The sequence below is a fragment of the Notolabrus celidotus genome, chromosome 10 (assembly GCF_009762535.1).
Source record: "Notolabrus celidotus isolate fNotCel1 chromosome 10, fNotCel1.pri, whole genome shotgun sequence".
Lineage (NCBI taxonomy): Eukaryota > Metazoa > Chordata > Actinopteri > Labriformes > Labridae > Notolabrus > Notolabrus celidotus.
The window spans coordinates 2,993,573-3,012,524 of record NC_048281.1 but is presented as its reverse complement, the minus strand read 5'-3'; the positions used below and the strand labels follow the sequence as shown (position 1 = coordinate 3,012,524).

Sequence of the window (18,952 nt, the reverse complement as noted above, 5' to 3'; positions counted from 1 at the left end):
CATTTGAGCAAGATAGAGGGACTCGTTTTAAGACATCTTAAGTATCTTGTTTAGTCAAATAATCTTGAAATGATCTTGTTTTGAGTTGTAATTTATAAGAAACAAGGTTTATTTTACATTTCATACATTTTTCAAGCTGAGATCTTATTTGTAGAAGACAGACAATCTTGATTTAAGACAAACCCTTTACTTGATTTAAGTAAATGCATTTTATTGGAGAATCTATCAGAAAACAGCTCCATTGATAAAAGAAAGAAAGAAAGAAAGAAAGAAAGAAAGACAGAAAGAAAGAAAGACAGAAAAGTTGTTGTTTTTAAGGGTGGGTTTCAGTTTTCAGGCACTGTTTCTTCTAAATCAGATAAAAATATACATCCTTAAACTACATGCACACAATGAAACACCTACTTTAGAGCACAGCTGGCTTATCCTAAAACAACATGACTGAATATTAGTATATCCAGCTCACTATGAGAAGACATTATATCTCAAAATACTCAAATTAAACTTTGTAATCTTATTTCAAGTACAAGATGGTCTTAAACCTAGAGAACTGCTGCTATAATACAACTCAAATTAAGGTGGATGTATCTGAAATGAAAAAGCTGACATGAAATGTATTAGTGCAAAATTCTTTTTTCGAGTGGAAAAATACTAACTGTTATCATTACTGTCTTATTCTGAGTAACTAAGCTTAAATATACTGGTCAAATATTACTTAAAGTAATATTCCCTGCTAATTTTAAGATCACATTTGTCTAAATATTACATCTTATTTTAAAAAATCTTACCAAGCAAATTTTCACTTGTTCTATTAGGGGTTCTATGGAGGGGCTTTTTTTCCAGTGTGTCTGCATTGGTTTGAGTTATTTCTAACATTCCTTTGTATTCAGATGTCACTGACTCATCTCATGTAGAAGCACTGACATAGCATTTATGTTTTCCATGCAGGCTGCTGAGGAACTGGGCTGCTCCATATTTGTGCACCCCTGGGACATGCAGACAGATGGGAGGATGGCTAAGTATTGGCTGCCCTGGCTGGTAGGTGAGGGAGACTGAGTAGGAACACGAGATATTGAAAACCCCCCGGTGCAGTCAATAAAAAAGGAATGCACTTTCCTCATGGTAATGCCTATGCATGAACAACCAAACCGCTAGCAAATACAATGCTCCAAATGTATGCTTACTCCCTACAGATACTGACTCATCAGAATTACTTTCATTTTTGATGCCCTTATATTACATGGGATTGTTTTGATCATGCAATGTGATCATGGCTTATAAAAACTTCTACTTTTGAACAGTTTGAAGGTAACATCTTTTATTGTGCCTTTCATCTCATAGGCATGCCGTCAGAGACAACCATGGCCATTTGTTCGATGATATTTGGAGGTGTCTTTGAGAGATTCCCCAAACTGAAAGTCTGCTTTGCACATGGAGGTACAGTACTGACCAGATGTTTCCACTGAAGCTCAACAAAGTCACAGCAGAATAACATTAGCACTGAGGTGTCATCTTCAATGTAATCTCATTCCATGCTCAATTAAAGATGCAATGAGCTGCTGCCTGTTCTTGCTTGACCTTTATTGGCTCTGTGCTTGCAGGTGGCTCTTTTCCATTTACCATTGGCAGAATTGAACATGGGCACACGGTCCGCCCTGACCTGTGTGCAGTCCACAACAAGATTTCTCCCAGGAAGTACCTCGGCTCTTTTTACACAGACTCCCTCGTTCATGATCCCATCGCCCTGAAGCTACTCATTGATGTTATTGGAAAAGTGAGCCTGTATTCATTGATTTGTGGTTAGAGAGGGGCTCATGCATTGGGATGAAAGGGAAGAAGGGCTGTTAGTTGATAGCATGGAGGGTGTATGGAACGCCTTTAATCGTGGATTTCAAAAAGTATGTGTCCATGTTCATAGAAGAGGCAAAGTGCTCTTGTGATGTGTAAAAGCAGCCAGGTGTCTTTGAATATGTGCTATGTGTTCATCAAATGTGTAACCCTACAATAGTTTGACATGCACGCGTTCCTGTTTTAGGATAAAGTGATGCTGGGAACAGACTATCCATTCCCTCTGGGTGAGCTGCAGCCTGGATCACTGATTGAGTCGATGGATGAATTTGATGACAAATTAAAGGTATAAATGTTTTTCTTCTCACTACTTTAGTATTGTCAAGAATTGACTCTTGTAACCATAGACTGTATATAAAATGGACGTCATCTTGCTCGGCTGGAAGTGAGGCCACCACAAAAACTGCTCCCCCTAGTGGCTGGCTGCAGTATAGGTCAAAAAATCTGTCTCCCCTGTTCATTTGAATGAGGCTGCGGTCAAACTTTAAAAAATAAATACACGTGGTACGAATGTTTCTCACATCCGTATGCTGTGGTGATATGTAGTTATTATTTGACTGTTTTTTGTTCAAGGCCTCTTTTTTTCTGAAAAGTTTCTTCTTCGTTAGTTATTAGAGGTTAAAAAACAGGGTTTTACATCCGGGTTTACTTTGATTGACAGCTGCCGTAGAGAGAAACTACACTGTGGGGCGGAGCTTGTTACCATGGAAACAAACATTCCCTACTGTGCAGACTCTGGCTGCAGAAAATTTACAAGATGTTAGCGTTCTGGAACGGGATATTTTGGCTTCAAAACCATACAATGGGAAAAGGCAGAGCGACGCTGTCCATTATATATACAGTCTATGTTTGTGACACAGAACACAGTAGAGAAGGTTTATTGGTAGGAGAAGGAAAATACATAATGCATCAAGTATGATGCCACAGCAGTGATTAAATGTATTTGATGATGCTTCCTTTCAAACTTGTATTGTGTGCATTAATTCACATAGTTTTTAAGATAAGTGAGGGCACTGTATTTCCAGTGAAGTATTCAATTTCTTGTTTACTCTTTTGTTTTTTAGGATAACTTGCTTGTTGGAAACGCGCTGGAGTTTTTGGGCCTAAAACGAGAGCAATTCCAGTAACATGAAACTCATACAACTGCTACATAATCAATGAATCAACGTGATTCATAACTGATTTAAGAAAATGTTGAATTTGCTTGAATAGTAGCTAGAACTACGAGGATAATAAAAGTTTACCCGCATTTTCCTTTCCATTGTATTATTTGAAGTCATTGTGAAACACATTTACCTCTGAGAGGATAATGTTTTGCAGTTATTGTCAATGTGCAAGAATGGACATGTAATTACTCTAAATTTCACTTGTTTTCTTCAATTTCATTTCATATTATCATTGTAATGGTCTTTCAGTCTGTCAGATGTCACAAGTCAGTCAATGTCTGAAACAATCTTTGATCTGTAAATGTTAATTAGTTGATAAGGCTCCAAGGCTGCCTTTTAAGCTACCTGTCACTTGTGGGTTTTTCTATTTTCATAGTGGATTTATTGTTCTTATATTCATTCCATGTAAATGTAATCTCTCAGATCATATCTGATTCTGATTGCTGAAACATATCTTAAATGTGCTTCACCCCAACAGCTATAAGTAAGGAGCCCTATGCTCTTAAAGTTTTAGTGTGCAGAAATGGGACTATTTGGCAAAATCTCAGTCAGATTCTTCTTTGTCTTCCAACCACACATTTTCTGCAGCCTCTCACTAAATACAAAAACATATATGTTGTTAGTCTGTCTGTTCTGTGCTATGGCAGAAACATGGCGGTGCAAGATGGTGGCACTTGTCAAAGGGAACCCAATCTTATGAAGAAATAGAAGGCTCAATTGACTGATTAACAAAATCAAATAGTTTTAATATTTTGGTGATTTTACACTAATTTAACATATTCTACATACTTAATATTAACATAAATATTCAATTTCTGAAAAGTGTGTTCTGCTTCATACTGCTAAATTAACACACATTTTTAACCCAGCTAAAGCATTAAGATCATCTTTATTTAAATATAGAACTACTATCACTTGTCTGACCTAAAGCTAATTTTGCAGGTAAGACTCAACTGAAAAGAAATGGGCCCAATGCATTAATGCTTAATGCTAAATAAGAGATTAGATTCCTTTTTGTTTTGCCCGCTTTATACTAAAAGATCAAAGACTAGACACTGCTCATTTGTAGACATTAGTGTATTTAGAGTTCAATACATTTGTGAAGTTTTAAATTGTTATTAATTGTGTTGATGAAGCTAAAGATTTATTATTATTGGTTGACAAGTAGTATGTGTTAAATCCATACAATTACATGTACATTTTGTTTCTTTTTGTAACTTTAATTAAGATGTGCATAACAAACAATGGGTACATTCAGAAGAAGCATCATACATATACAATCATGAAGGACACAGAAACAATACAGCTTCAGTTGTTAATTTAAGGTAAATAGGAAAATTATAGCCTACATACATAGAAATAGATAATAATATAAGTTGAGTAAGGAGAGGGAATAATTCTACAATTCAGTGGGGAATTCTTTTAGGGAACCGTATATTTAAGTGCTCTTGGTCCTTTCATTATTTTCAATGATTTTAGGTGTATTTGGAATTCATTTAAAAAAACCAACAAATTTGGGGGGAGATTTTATAGTCCTGTGTTTATGAAAAAAGAATTTTGAGAGGCACAGGATTATAATAATAATAATACAAATAATAATACAAACAATAATACAAATAATAATAATAATAATAATAATAATAATAATAATAATAATAATACATTTTATTTAAATGCACCTTTCTCGGCACTCAAGGACACCGCACAAATATATATACATTATTACATTACATTATGTTACAGCAGATTTCATCACTTTTATTTTTTAATATCAAACCGAAAGTTGTGTCATTTAATTGAAACTAAAATTGGAATGGATTTAATTTTTACTTTCAACCATTCATGGATATCAGTCCAGAAGGTTTACACAGTTTGGCATGAGAAGAAAAAATGGTTCGTCGAATCAACTTCCAAATACGTGCAGAATCGAGGAGGGTTTTCTTTTCCATTCAAAAAACACTTACTCATACCGGTTGATAAAAATAAGGTACATAAATGATGTTAAAAAAAAACAAAAACACATTTTTCAATGACAGACTAATTTAGTAAAAAGAATTTCGGACCAAATTAAATAAAAGAAATGTCACGAGCACAGTTGGGGAAGTCGTGTTTTCCTGTGCGACACGACGTCACTTCCGCTCTCTCGATGCCCAAGTGAACGTTGGAGAGCAATGGCGGCGTGCCGGGGATCCTCGTCCAAATGGTTCTTCACCCGGGAGCAGCTCGACAGCACGCCGTCCCGCAGATGTGGAGTAGAACCGGACCGGGAGCTGTCTTACCGTCAACAAGCGGCGAACCTGGTCCAAGATATGGGTCAAAGACTGAACGTGTATCCTTTGTAAACAAACTGATCTCTGAACCACACTAGAACAGACATGGCGCTCACTGCTGGGGAGGGCCGGTTAGCTCATTTTACACTTATTCATCCAGTGGACGGGCAGAGTGCGGGACTGTAATGTTTGGATTCAAAAACTGTTTGTTCTTTTGTATTTTGTCACACCGTTAAAGTCTCAATCTGTAAACTGAGTGTCATAGCGTGCTGTGTAGCTGAAGGCTAATGTAGCATGCTAAGCTGAGGGTGGACAGGGCCGTCAGGTGAGTCTGCAGCTACAGACCTGTCTATTAAACCGTCTGTCTCCTGGAGACAACCAGGGCTTCACGTGTGTGATGAGGCAGTGTTTGTTTTAACACGTAAAGTTGTCACGTGGCGTGATGTTGCTGTTTTAAATACAAAGTAGAAGAATTATATAATAGCTAACTTAGCCACAGTTTCGTGGCCTGACCTTTCAACTCTTCGTCTCCTGTAACGTGAGGCTGCACGATGATGGGATAAATGATTATCAAGGTAATCATTCATCAATAGTAAATACTGAGATCACAATATACTTCATTGTTTATTGTAACTGAAACATTTAAATACACAAGCAACGTTTGAAGTTTTATTTTGTCAGACACATGTACACACTTTGCATCACATAAAGACTTTAAACATGGACACTTACCTGAATTCATTGATCCCTCAGTGGATATGTCAGGCTTACATATGGCTCCACTGTTCCACTTTATATCTAGATCAGTGGTAGTGTCAAAGTGCTCCACAGGTGTGATTTCCCTCTTTATTTTACCTTGATATTTTGCATACAGCACATGTTTGAGAAATACTTACATGACATAATGGCATGTCTTTGGTCCAATTATTACACACACTGCTTACAGGATAAATATAGTTGCCAAATGGACTTAGATTGCATCAGTAATTTATTCAGTCTTTGGGAGTTGGGTGGATAAGATGTTGTGCTGCTAGGGGTGTAACGATTCTTTTTGCCAATGATTCGATTCGTATCATGATTCGTGGTTGTCGATATGATTAAAGGGCGATATTGGTTCATTTAGAACGATACGATCTGAAATGATTCAGTGACTTGAAATCGATTCAATAACTTTTTAGCCAAAAATTCAACCAGTGTGACTGTGAAATAAATCCCTTGATACTGGACAGTCCTAGATTCCTGTTGTTGTTGTGATGTTTTTGGCCCGAGCCGAGTTTTGTCCTAGTCTCTGACTAAACATGCTGGAGAGGCCTGAGGCTTCTGCAGAGCTGATGTTACCTTGATGAACGCTGCAAGAGGTGCCTGGACAGTCTGCGTTGTGTGAAATCCCTTGGCGCCTTAGAAGGTGGTTGGATAGATTTGTCGTGTTGCCATGGTACTTGACCTTTACATATCCTACAAACAGCGAGCGACTTATTTAGAACATCTCCTTCTTTGAAAAAGCCAAAGTGTTTCCCCACACTGGAGCGCAATGGAGGCTTGATCATTTCTGGCTCGCCGGCTTCTCCTCTGTCATCCGCCATGCTATGTTTTGTTGTCGGCTGGCGCGTGGCGATGGCGTTACAGACAGGCAGCCTGAATTGAGTAACGTTTAAAGTCTTTATCATTAAAAGTGTAAAAAAACACATCCATATAAAGTCTGCCGTGCTTAAATCCAATGTGTTATTTCCTAGTATGGATACAATTGATTTATTACCTTTTTAAACGATGTTGGATCCATATATGTCGTCAGGAAGGCCAACATGCCGAGCACAGATCGATGTAGTCGGATCATAGGAATATAAATCGATGCAGTAGATGAATTGATAAACTCCTATGTGCTGCACAGCATAACTTTAACTGATACTTGACAGGGACGAGGAGTAAGGACGCCATTCCTCTTGGCCTCCATTCGCTCATCATGTGGCACATAATGTTTTTCCAGCTGAAGTTGGTTGTGTTGCTACACAGTGCAAACTCAGGTTTCAGGTGTGGAATGAATGACAGTTGTTTTGATATCTAGTCATGCTTTCTGGAGCATGTTTGGATTGTGTAAGTAAAGTCATGGTTAATGATTTGATAAGTTGTGCAGCTCTACCTTAGCATTACGTACATTAAGCTTTGGCTTAGTTCCACAAAACTGCATAGTGATGCCTTTTTGGTTACATTGTAAGATTGCGTCTGTTTTTGGCATGCTCATTCACACTCCAATGAATTTTGACATTTCCTTGACCTTCTATCCAGCTCACAATTAACAATAAATACCGCCATTGTTTACATGCATAGATTTTATATGCAACACTCTTTCACCAAATTCCACAGGAATGTAAGTATCTTGAAACATAATACTGCTGTTGACCTGCAACCTGGTTTTGCAAACGGGGTACATTGTTCCAAAAATGACAAACAGCTGAGTTAGTATGGGTATGTATGTAAATGTCATTATGCTTTTGACCAGATAATATCTCCAACCACCTTGTTCTTGGCCGCGAAAGTGGAAGAGCAACCTCGGAAACTCGAACATGTGATCAAAGTGGCACATGCTTGCCTGAATCCCCAAGAGCCGCCTCTAGACACAAAAAGCAATGTAAGTTCAGGAGGCTCTTTGTATTTCATTGTGAACATTTTTCCTTTTATATCTGACTTTCCAGTTCTCTCAGTGGTCACAGTTTCCCTTTGTTTAATTGGCTGGACCAATTTCCTTTGCACACATCAAAGGGCCTTATTGTAACTGACTCGGCCTGCTGTTGTTGTGTACCAAACACCACACCCAATGAGGCCCTCACCATCGGTAAAATGGGTTTCTTTTAGGAGTTTTTGGCCACTTGGAATCAGTTGTCAGGGCTTTAGATTAATAGACTCATTACAATTGTGTTGTAATGATTGTCTATCAAACTTCAGGCATACCTCCAGCAAGCTCAAGAGCTGGTGATACTTGAATCCATAGTGCTGCAGACCCTGGGTAAGTAGTGGTGACTGGAGTGGATGACTTGAGAGAGATAGCCTTTTGCTTACCATAATCATTCTTTTTGGCTTGTAATGATCAGTAAGAGAGTAGAACTATGGTCTGTTAAATTGACTCATCACAGCCTGTTGAGTGAAATGTTTTATCAGCTGCTGTATGGGCATCTTGTGATCTTCATTTTTTCAATAAATCATGTAAAGGTGACATGTCATTCTCTCACCCATTAGTCATAAGGCATGGTGTTCATACATCTTAAAGGATTGGACTGACAAATTGTAACCCCATTCACTACTAATCAATTGGTATAATATATGGCCTTAACATTTTGTGCTTACTCATTGAATTGAGATTCAAAATGTACCCGGGTAAAGGTAATCGGACCAGAATTGTTTGCATTGAATTCTTAATGAACAGACAATGTGACCATGAATTAATGCAATTAACACCCACAAGACATTTACAAGATCCCTAAATGAACCTGAATGTAGCACCACGTTTGATAATCCTAAAATGACATGTCACCTATCAGTTGTGTCTGTGTTGAACTCACCTGTCATGTATTTTGTTCCAGGCTTTGAAATTACTATTGATCACCCACACACTGATGTGGTGAAATGTTCCCAGCTAGTGCGAGGTAGAGGCTTCCTTCTTTGCTCTTTGTGCCCTCTGCTCTTGTTTGTCCCACCTCAGATATGGGTGGGGAGGGGGGTGAAAACCTTGCCGATTATTGTGTTTAATGACCACACACACACACACACACCTACACACACACTCACACACACACACACACACACACACACACACATACACACACACTCACACACACACACCTTGCTCTTTAGATGACCCTTTGAGCTCATTGTGACAAGTAGTATGTAAACGACATTCTCTGGTGCCTATTAAGCCAAGTCCAAGACTGATGTGTAAACATTTTTGAATGAAGAAAAGTAGATTATCAAATGTGGTGAATTATTGTCTTAACTTATACATGTATGTTTGATATGGCTATCTATAGTAGTATCTTACATGTATAGAAAATAATGTCCAAAAATCAGATTGATTAATGAATTCATGATTAAATGTTTGCTCAATTTAGTGTTTAAAGAGCTGTTTTAAAAAAAAAAAATTACATGAGTTTGTTGTGCTTCAAGTAGGGATGTAAGGATACAATCAACTCACGATTCGATTCACTCGTGCGTCTCTAAAGATTTTCAAGAAAACTGGATTGAACTCAAAATTTAAATAACTTATTTTATTTCAATTCTCAGATATGGACAGTTGCAATATATATTTGTTCTCTTATATTTCTTTGTAAACAAAGTCATCCTTTTTCATTTTGAAGGTGTGTTGTAACTCAAATAAAACCACTGCACACTTTTTTTCAGCAACTTGTAAAAAAAACTAAAATGACCGTTCAAAAATACCTTGTTGGAAAATTTCATAACAATTATAGAGAAATGGAATGTGAACAATTCCCAAATAAAAGTATTAAATATTAAAACAAATAAGGTCAATCTCTTTAAATTAGGGATGTAAATTTCAAGTATTTTCCATGACCAATCTTTGGAAATGTTAACGATCAATTATCATTTAATCATTAAAAAAACGTGAAACGTTTTCCATGTCAAAAATAATGACATTTGTGTTTTTTCCCCTGAATCAAATGTTCCTTCCTGACACAGTGTATATTACTGACAGTATTAAACAGCTACAGATCATATTGAGGTGTTCAAAATGTTAACACGCTGAATATCAACGTGAGGAGCAGCTTATAAATAATCTCTGTGGACGCATGGGGAGTGAAGACTCAGACTACAACATGTAGATTTACTGCAACAGGACAACTGAACAGGATCAGATTTTGGACTCAGTGTCCAGTTTTCTCCTTCTTATTGAGAAAAATAAACATTTAAATGTGGTCAGGTGTCAGCCGGGAGCGCAACCGGCGGAGAAAAAAAGCGCTCGTGGAGACCTGTCACTCAGCTGCAGCCCACAGCTGAGCGTCTCCGCTGTGAGCAACACCTTCAGTCGGCTGATTCTGAAACATGCTTTAAACTTAATGATGATGTTGATGTTGAACAAGCGGAGTATAATGCAGATAGCACCTTCTACTGTTTAAAAATAATATCCAGATACTAATTTTGCGAATCGATTTTAATCCACACCTTTATTTGTATCGATTTTTTACCGTCTTGCGATATATCCTTACATCACTAGCTTTAAGATGTTCATTGATACTTTAAAGATATCCATTGGTATTCATTGCTGTCTCTAAAATAAGTCAACAGTTAATGCTGAGCACTGCTTTCAGTCTTGATCTTGGTTTAATCAGCGCACAAGTAAAAAAAAAAGTTCTTGATTTATTAAAAGAAAAAAAGCATGCTGCCTGCAGAAATACTCATCCTATTTTCCTTGTTCTTGTTTTCTGTCTCCCACAGCAAGCAAGGATCTGGCACAGACTTCCTATTTCATGGCTACCAACAGGTTGTTATCCTGCCCCTCCTTTGTTGCACTTTGACTGCACACCATAGCTTCCTGTAATGCAGGGTGCCCTTTCAGTGTCCAACGGGCCCTACTTGCACTGGTGGTTGTTGGGATGCTTGCCTCCTCCCCTCAGCTCCCCTCCCTTCTTCACAGGGAGCGGGACAGGGTGGCTTGTAGCGTTACCGGCCCCAGTTGCAGTGCGGTGTATTGTACAAGGGTCCACGTGTTGGCACAGATGGGTTGAATGCAAGATGTGAAGTGTAGTGGTGCGCTTGAAACCCACATGTTTGTTCGGTTGCGAAAAAGTGCATAATTCTAAAAAAAGAAAGACACTTTGGTAGCCTGAATAGCAGCTAAAGATTTCACAGATGTAAACATTTCTCGTAGAGGTCTTTCCGGTAAGTACCCCAAATTCATTTTTTGAATTTTCTTTTTCATATCCATTTGTTCAAATATTTTCCACCTTCTGCAAAATTCACTTGACTTAAAATGCACTTTTTTTTCTAGCTCTTCTAGAACATTCTTTCATATATTAAGCTCTTTCAAAAGATATTACCAGAAAAAACTTTGTCCTACCCGTTAAGGATCTACAGAATATATAATCCATACCCTTTGAGTGTTTTTGCACTGATCAAATTACATTTGGAGAGCATGATTTATCCCAATTAAAAGGGCAATACTATCTTCATGAAATCTTTCTGTTGTATAAAACTGGGTCCTTAAAGGGTTTGTCTACTGAAGACGACATTGCAAAGAAATTGATATCATAATCAACTTTGTCTTCAACTTGAAATCACAATGTCTGGTTTCTGAATGTGAATGGTGAAGTGTTACCATCAGCTGGCACCATTAGGACTGGAAGCAATGGTTAGTGACTGCTATCCAAAATAGATTTTAACTCTAAAATTGGCTCTAGGAGTCATTTTTATTCATTCAACAGACATTTAAGTCCATGTGTATTAGAGGATTTTAATGTCCACAATCTGTGACCGATTGCTTCAGTGTAATCTGACACATCAGACTCCAGACATTGTACTTGCCTAACGATACAAGGTTATCTACTAGTTCTTGTTAATGTGTTTTTCAATGTAGTGATGACTAGATCTATTTATATGTACAGCATCATGATGATTGAACCTAGACATACTGTGGATCCTGTAGCGAGGAACTTTGCTTGAATGCATCTAGGGAGTATAGTCATGGGTTTGCTTTATGATAATAGATTGGTTGGGAATCACATATCATCCTAAAAAATCTACTTGTTAATTATAGAGTAGCAAGTGAATTATCATAAAAGAAAATTGTTTCCTGTCACAACAGGGAGCCAAAGTCTTCAGCGGTAGTTTATGAAACCTTTTAGCAGTTTGTGTCTCTATTAAAGCTGTATGAACTCAGATGATGACAGCTTTTTATAGTTTTTCAATGTGTTGAACATTCTTATTGAAACAAGAATTTGCCTGTTTCTTGATTCTTTGTGATTGGATTGATGCAGGAAAAGGTGACAGTGAAGATAGAATGGTTTTTTTTTTACCCTTGAATTGAAGGTCAGATAGGTTGTGATAAGTAGGTAAGACAGGCTGTCAACACTTGCACATGTCAGGGAAGCACTTACAGTGGCACAGTTGGTCAATCAGGAGCATCCATTGTGTGATTTGTTTGGACACGGCAGAGAAATAGATCAGTATAGACCATAGACTGTATATGAATTGGATGTCACTCGCTCGGCTCAAAGTGAGGCCACCACCACAAAACTGCCCCCCTGGTGGCTGGCTGCAGTATAGGTCAAAAACTCTCTCCATCATTCATTTGAATGGGGCTGCAGTCAAACTTAAAAAAATAAATACACGTTGTACGAATGTTTGTTACATCCGTATGCTGTGGTGATATGTAGTTATTATTTGACTGTTTTGTGTTCAAGGCCTCTTTTTTTCTGAGAAGTTTCTTCTTCGTTAGTTATTAGAGGTTAAAAAACTGGGTTTTACATCCGGGTTTACTTTGATTGACAGCTGCTGTAGAGATAAACTCTATAGGACCTCGGGACGCTACACTGTAGGGTGGAGCTTGTTACCGTGGAAACACAAATTCCCTACTGTCAGACTGGCTGCAGACAATTTGCAAGATGGCAGCGTTCCGGAACAAGTTATTTTGGCTTCAAAACCGTACACTGGGAAAATGCGGAGCGATGCTGTCCATTATATATACAGTCTATGGTAGAGACACGTCAGTTCAAAGTGAAATCATGCGTCTGTCACATGGGAGGCTTCAGTAATTCACAATGCTCAAACTACACTTTGCTGATACCTCTTGCCCTCGCTCAAACTGCCTCAGTTTTTTACCAACCAGCCGAATCATTGTCACATGATGCCTTTTAATGATTATTTTAATTATGCTAGCTTTTATGTCCTTACCTTTTTTAAATGAAAGTTGTCATGTATAATGTGAAGTTAAATGCATCATCATGATCATAATAGCATGTCTTTTGCAACCAGCGTGTGCTATAAATTAAAGCCGTCTGTTCCTTGTGTCTTTTTTTTCTCTTTTCTCCAAATGTTCGACCGATCGTGACTTTGCCTGGCCGGAATCAACTCGCCCTCCTTCCTGCACACTCGCATAAATAAAATTCACTCTCTCTCTCTTACACGCATTAAACACCAATCACTTCCAAACACATTGACACACTATGCAGTCTACACCTCACTACCTTCTGCCTCCAGTACAAACCCACCGTGATCGCCTGCGTGTGCATCCACTTAGCCTGTAAGTGGTCCAACTGGGAGATCCCAGTTTCCACTGATGGAAAACACTGGTGGGTGTACGTGGATGGCTCTGTCACACTCGAGCTGCTGGATGGTGAGTTTTGTTTTATTTTTCCATAATGTAGTTTATCCATTTGATAACTTATATCTCACTGTGTGAAACTGTACATAAAAGGGGTGTAAGGGTACACAAAAATCATGATTGATTCATACATCGGTTTGATTGTCGTGGGAGCTTATGTGAAGTCTACTTGTGCTGTTTGATAAGGTCAGCTGATTGTTAAAGGTGACACATCATGCAAAATTGACTTTTTAATGTTTTTTTACCTGAAATATGTTTCCCTGGCATGTCTACAAACCCCCCGAGAATGTAAAAAATCCATTCTGCCCCTGTTCTGATTTCTACACCTTTCTGTAAATGTGTGTGAAACGAGCCGTTTCAGACTTCAGTGTTTTTGTTACGTAACAACAATATCCGGTCTGTCACGGAGTCAGAGCTCGGAGCTTGTTCAGCCCATAGACTGTATAAAATAATACTGAATCCCTCCTCCGTTTTTCATTACCTGCACAAATGTGTGCTAACAAGGAGCTTAGGAGGGAGGCATGCTAGTTGTAGGCTGTCTTAATAAACACAAAGGTCGGTTTTACTCCCCACGTCTGCAGATTTGAAGATCTAGTGGATGATTTTTATTTGTCATGGATAAGTGCTAGCGCTAATTAGCATAGCCACATAGCTACATGTTCGTAGCTGTAGCTGTGTACCAAGACACACGTCGACATACTGACAAATAAAACAACAAGAAACACTAAATCTGTGACCAATCCTTCAGAAAGGTCCTGCTGCCTTTCTGGCAGAGGTCGGTTTTACTCCCCACGTCTGCAGATTTGAAGATCTAGTGGATGATTTTTATTTATCATGGATAAGTGCTAGCGCTAGTTAGCATAGCCACATAGCTACATGTTCGTAGCTGTGTACCAAGACACACGTCGACATACTGATAAATAAAACAACAAGAAACACTAAATCTATGACCAATCCTTCAGAAAGGTCCTGCTGCAGGCGCCTCTCCGTCAGGATCAGATTCTGGATCAGATTCAGAGCAGCCGTGTATATTCAGCTAACATGTAAACATTAGATCAACGTGCTGGAGAGCCGAGGCACATCCACTTCCCGAGGGGGCGTGGTCAGAGGGAAAACAGAGTGTTCTGAGGACTGCTGAAGAAAAGGACTTTTCAGGCATGCCAAAATCTGATTTCAAAGTGTTTTTTTGAGCATAAACTTTAAAGACATGTTTTGGGGACCTCCTAGACCAATATATATTGATGAAAAAAGCGTGATATGTCACCTTTAAGGGGGAAACAGTATAGCCTGGTTTATACTTCAGTGATGACTGAATTGCATTCAGGCTTGAAGCGATCAACAGTCGATCTATGAAAGTAATGTTGCTTCAGATTTTGCTCTGGCATACTCTTGAATTTCAACATCATTTCTCATCTCAATAAGATATAATGGAACTTATGTTTAGTCCACATGTATTTGGATCCATACACATCTGTTACAAACGCGTGTACCTTTACACCCTGAGTGAATAGGAGAATGGAATTAAAGTTTAACAACACTATTCATGTCTTTTGTGTACAGAGTTGACCCATGAATTCCTGCAGATTCTGGAGAAGACACCGAGCAGGTTAAAGAGGATACGCAACTGGAGGGTATGAATTCTATCTGCTTTGTGTAAAAATTACGAAAGAAATGTTTGATCTATTATTTTGATTTTGATGTATTGACACGTGCAGAATGTTTGACCCAATCAGTCACATATAAACCTATGTAGTCTTATAATCAAGGAGAGAGCTCATGTGCCCTGAAGCATTTCTAAAAAAAAAAAACCCAATGAATTATCTGTATCATAGGATCAGTAAATACAGCGTGCTCATAAGTTTACATACCCTGGTAGAATTTGTGATTTATTTTTTTTGGGCCATTTTTCAGAGAATATGAATGATAAGAGAAACTTTTCTTTCACTCATGGTTAGTGGTTGGGTGAAGCCATTTATTTTCAAACAACTGTTCACTCTTTTTATATCATAATGACAACAGAAACTACCCAAGAAATCATACATTCTGCCAGGGTATGTAAACATCCTTGATTTAGGGAGGTATGGTAACGTTGGCTGAGATAAAATCACAAATATTGACACAACTAACACTACTCACAAATCACATCACCAATCTCGTTCTACCTTCCAGGCAACTCAAGCTGCCAAAAAGCCCAAGACTGACGGCTCCCAGTTGGATAACTCCTTTCCAGGGCCTTCCATGCTTCAAGATCAAGGGGATGCCTCTCTCTCTGGAGTGTCCTCCGGCAACCCAAGTTTTTCCAAAGCTGGCGGCGTCTTCGGCGCATCCATGCCTGGCTCGTCCGGAGATACAGGCCTGTCTTTGGGCGCTCTGACTGGCCCATTCAATCCAGCTAGCCATAGTGAGTGGCCTCAGGCCAACCAGAGTCAGACAGGGTTTCCTTCTACCTGTGTGAAACAGGAACCCCTGAGCATCTCTATCCAAGAGCCCACACTGTCCTTGCAGACCTCCACCTCCTCTTTGCTTCAGCATCCGCCACTATACAAGACTGAGAAAACAGACTTTAACCCAGTCAAACAGGAACAAAAAGGAGCTGGTGGGGGCAGTGTGGGCAAGCATCAGCCACCACAACAGTCTGCATACCCTCCACCAGCTCCTCCACTACAACGCTCTCCAGCTCAGAAGCTTTCTCTTGATAAATATAGAGAGAAGCATGCTGCAGAGCTGGCGGTTTCTGGACAGAAACGCAGTCACGAACAGCATGGTGGAGTCATGGACTGTGATGTGAGGGGGGATATGTTGTCTTCCTCCTTTCCTACCTATGCACCATCCACTACAAACCAAGTAGACCATAGAAAACATTCACAGCCCCACCAAACATCCCATGGTGGTGGTAGCACTTCCACTGCCTCCCCAATCAAAATGAAAGTCCCTTCTACCTCCTCGGGGCAAGACAGACGTCATCATCATGAAAAACGGGACAAAGGCTCACTTAAGCTCCGCCTAGCTGTTCCTGGTGGCAGCTCCCAGCTGGATAAGAGTGGACAAGCAAGCAAGGATGAGCTTAAGATGAAGATAAAACTTTCCTCATCAGAGCGTCACAGCTCCTCGGATGAAGGCATGGGCGCAAACAACAAGAGTAAACATTCCAGCCCTCTGGTGACTAAAGAGAAACAACATAGAGGAGCAGATCACAGCCTCCAGCGCCATCATAAGCACAGTCATCCACACTCTCATAGCGGAAACGGTCGGGGAGGCCCAGAGGGTCCAGGTGGCGGGGGAGGCCTGCTGCGGGGTCCTCCAGGACTGGTCAACATGGATGGGGCGACGCTTGCTCCTCCTGGATCCACCTCTTCTTTACCTTCATCCTCATCACGAAGAAGGGCATACCCAGATGCCAGCCACAACCACCACCCTTCCTCCTCATACTCCAGTTCCTGCTCCAAAGTGAGCAAAATCTCCAAGGGTGGCACTGGTGCTGCAGGTACTACAACTTTTTCTCTCCCTTTTCTTCCTCCTTGCTCCTCTCCTGTACTGCAGTGTGTCTCGTCTGGCTTGCAGCTCTATGGCTAACCTCCCTCCCTCCCTCCCCCCTCTTTTTATTCTTGTCTCTCCACCTCCTCCCCCATCCTGTCACACCCAGGTGGGCTGCGGACCTCTCAGCAGTACCCGCCTACTAGTGAGTCGCCACATGAAGTGGGAGAGCAGAGACACTGAGTCCACCACTCTTCAGCCATGGACAGCACATGGAAATGGCAACAAAGTACCCGGAGTGTACTCTGACGACTATGCTCACCTCCCTGTTAAGTGCCCTAGAAAAAAACAACTTTGTGATGATTAACCCTTTACTGAAAGGCAGAAAAATGTATCTGCAAAAAAAAAAAAAAAAAGTGTTGGACTTATTTCTGAGACAAGAAAGATGAAAATTATGCTTCCTTACTGTCAGACCTCTGGGTTGGGATGCTCAGTCCTGTCTTTTTGTTTAGTTTTTCAAACTGCTGCCTGGTTTTCCTTCCTCTGTGAGTCTAGGAATGTACAACAGTGCGTTTGTGTTTTCACTGTGGGTGAAAGTCCCTCCCTACATTTCAAATCTCCACATGGGAAAAAAGTATTAAGTACAACTAAAGGCATGAAAGGTGCACTCTCTTCATTCTACTCCTGTTTTTTAACAAGTAATTTAATTGAATCACATTCTTACAGTTGTATAGAGGATGCCAGTGGCCAGATGGAGATGAGTACAAGTTACGTTTGCTGGCATACCATTTGGTACTGTTCATGGATGCTCCTTTTTTTTTTTTTTTAGGTGTAAAGTTTCATCTCCTCAAATACTTTTTTTGTGTTGATTTCTTTTTATACATAAGTAATGTGCGTATGATTTGCATGTTTCAATCATCAAAGGGATTTGAAAGGAGATTGCGTACTTGCTGTTTACAGAAAGTTGAGATAAATGTGCATACGTTTTTGTATGTTAAAAGAAAAAAAATGATATACCATGACTACTCAGGTTTTGAGCTGCTTGTAAGTATAACGAGATAACTATTATACCTATAAAACCTTTATTTTGTTGATCAAAGGACTGGGCATCATTAGTTGAATGATTGCAGCATTCCAGTGATTGTGCTTCTCACAGCCTTCCTGCAGAGGGTGTTGTAATGTGCGTTTTCCACAACAGGAAATATCTGTTGATGCCCTCAGTAACACCGGCACCTACAACACCTACTTACCACATCACAGCCATGCAATTCTACCAAAAAAAATAAATAAATAAATAACTTTTTGGACCATAAAGTAGACCTGAAGCTGGATTCCAAAGGCTGTGCCTCCAAAAAGAATAAAACAAAGATAATAGTAGTGTGCTATTAAAGTTTACAGAACCCTTTTTACTTTGAAGTGCATCAGACACAAATACTGACTGAGCTGTGGCCCTTTAAGATGTCAAACTACAAAGAGGACACTTGTGTTAATCATTTACAATAAACATGTCAAGAATATGCAGATTTAGAAACCTCCAATCTCTGCGTCTTGGGTATTGCCAGTTTTCCGACCAAGATACATAACTGCTCAAATACATCATTACCTTGGTTTCCTACATAAAACAAACATTTGACCCCCATCCTTTTAATTCTCAACTGGTTGACGAGTTTCTGTTAAAGTGTGACTAAAAGCTTGAAATAGACAAATAGATTGTTATTTTCCTTTTCAAAGATTCAAAGAACAAATGCAGATGTGGAAAAAATGAGACTCAGCCCCTTTTTATATCCGACTTTCTTTTCATTTAAATTTTACAAATAAACTTCAAAGTTGCCACTACCCTGACACAGTAAACCCCCTCTATGTTTCTG

General features: G+C 39.3%; 2 protein-coding genes across 4 annotated transcripts in view; both read left to right on the top strand.

The window, feature by feature from the left end:
- Window positions 1-3,097, top strand: part of acmsd (aminocarboxymuconate semialdehyde decarboxylase) — a 10,098-nt gene extending 7,001 nt beyond the window's left edge. For all 3 annotated transcript variants that reach the window (XM_034693843.1, XM_034693846.1, XM_034693844.1), the window contains 5 exons: window positions 949-1,042; window positions 1,342-1,437; window positions 1,602-1,774; window positions 2,036-2,134; window positions 2,913-3,097. In XM_034693843.1, coding sequence (XP_034549734.1) covers window positions 949-1,042; window positions 1,342-1,437; window positions 1,602-1,774; window positions 2,036-2,134; window positions 2,913-2,975 — 525 coding nt within the window. In that variant the 3' untranslated portion in view covers window positions 2,976-3,097. The remainder of the gene's footprint in view (window positions 1-948; window positions 1,043-1,341; window positions 1,438-1,601; window positions 1,775-2,035; window positions 2,135-2,912) is intronic.
- A 2,029-nt stretch (window positions 3,098-5,126) lies between these two features.
- ccnt2a (cyclin T2a) lies at window positions 5,127-18,935 on the top strand. The gene is made up of 10 exons (XM_034693798.1): window positions 5,127-5,343; window positions 7,568-7,649; window positions 7,782-7,910; window positions 8,225-8,285; window positions 8,860-8,922; window positions 10,727-10,772; window positions 13,459-13,622; window positions 15,171-15,241; window positions 15,780-17,094; window positions 17,254-18,935. Exons 1-10 carry the CDS (start codon window positions 5,186-5,188, stop codon window positions 17,325-17,327), a joined length of 2,163 nt encoding a protein of 720 aa, XP_034549689.1. The 5' UTR covers window positions 5,127-5,185; the 3' UTR covers window positions 17,328-18,935.
- The last annotated feature ends 17 nt before the right edge of the window (window positions 18,936-18,952 follow it).

Excerpts from the sequence above, each read along its gene's own strand:
- ccnt2a (XM_034693798.1), top strand. The coding sequence starts at position 5,186 with ATGGCGGCGTGCCGGGGATCCTCGTCCAAATGGTTCTTCACCCGGGAG. Across the intron at positions 8,923-10,726 it reads ATGTTCCCAGCTAGTGCGAG|CAAGCAAGGATCTGGCACAG; the intron begins GTAGAGGCTTCC and ends TGTCTCCCACAG. Across the intron at positions 15,242-15,779 it reads AGAGGATACGCAACTGGAGG|GCAACTCAAGCTGCCAAAAA; the intron begins GTATGAATTCTA and ends TCTACCTTCCAG.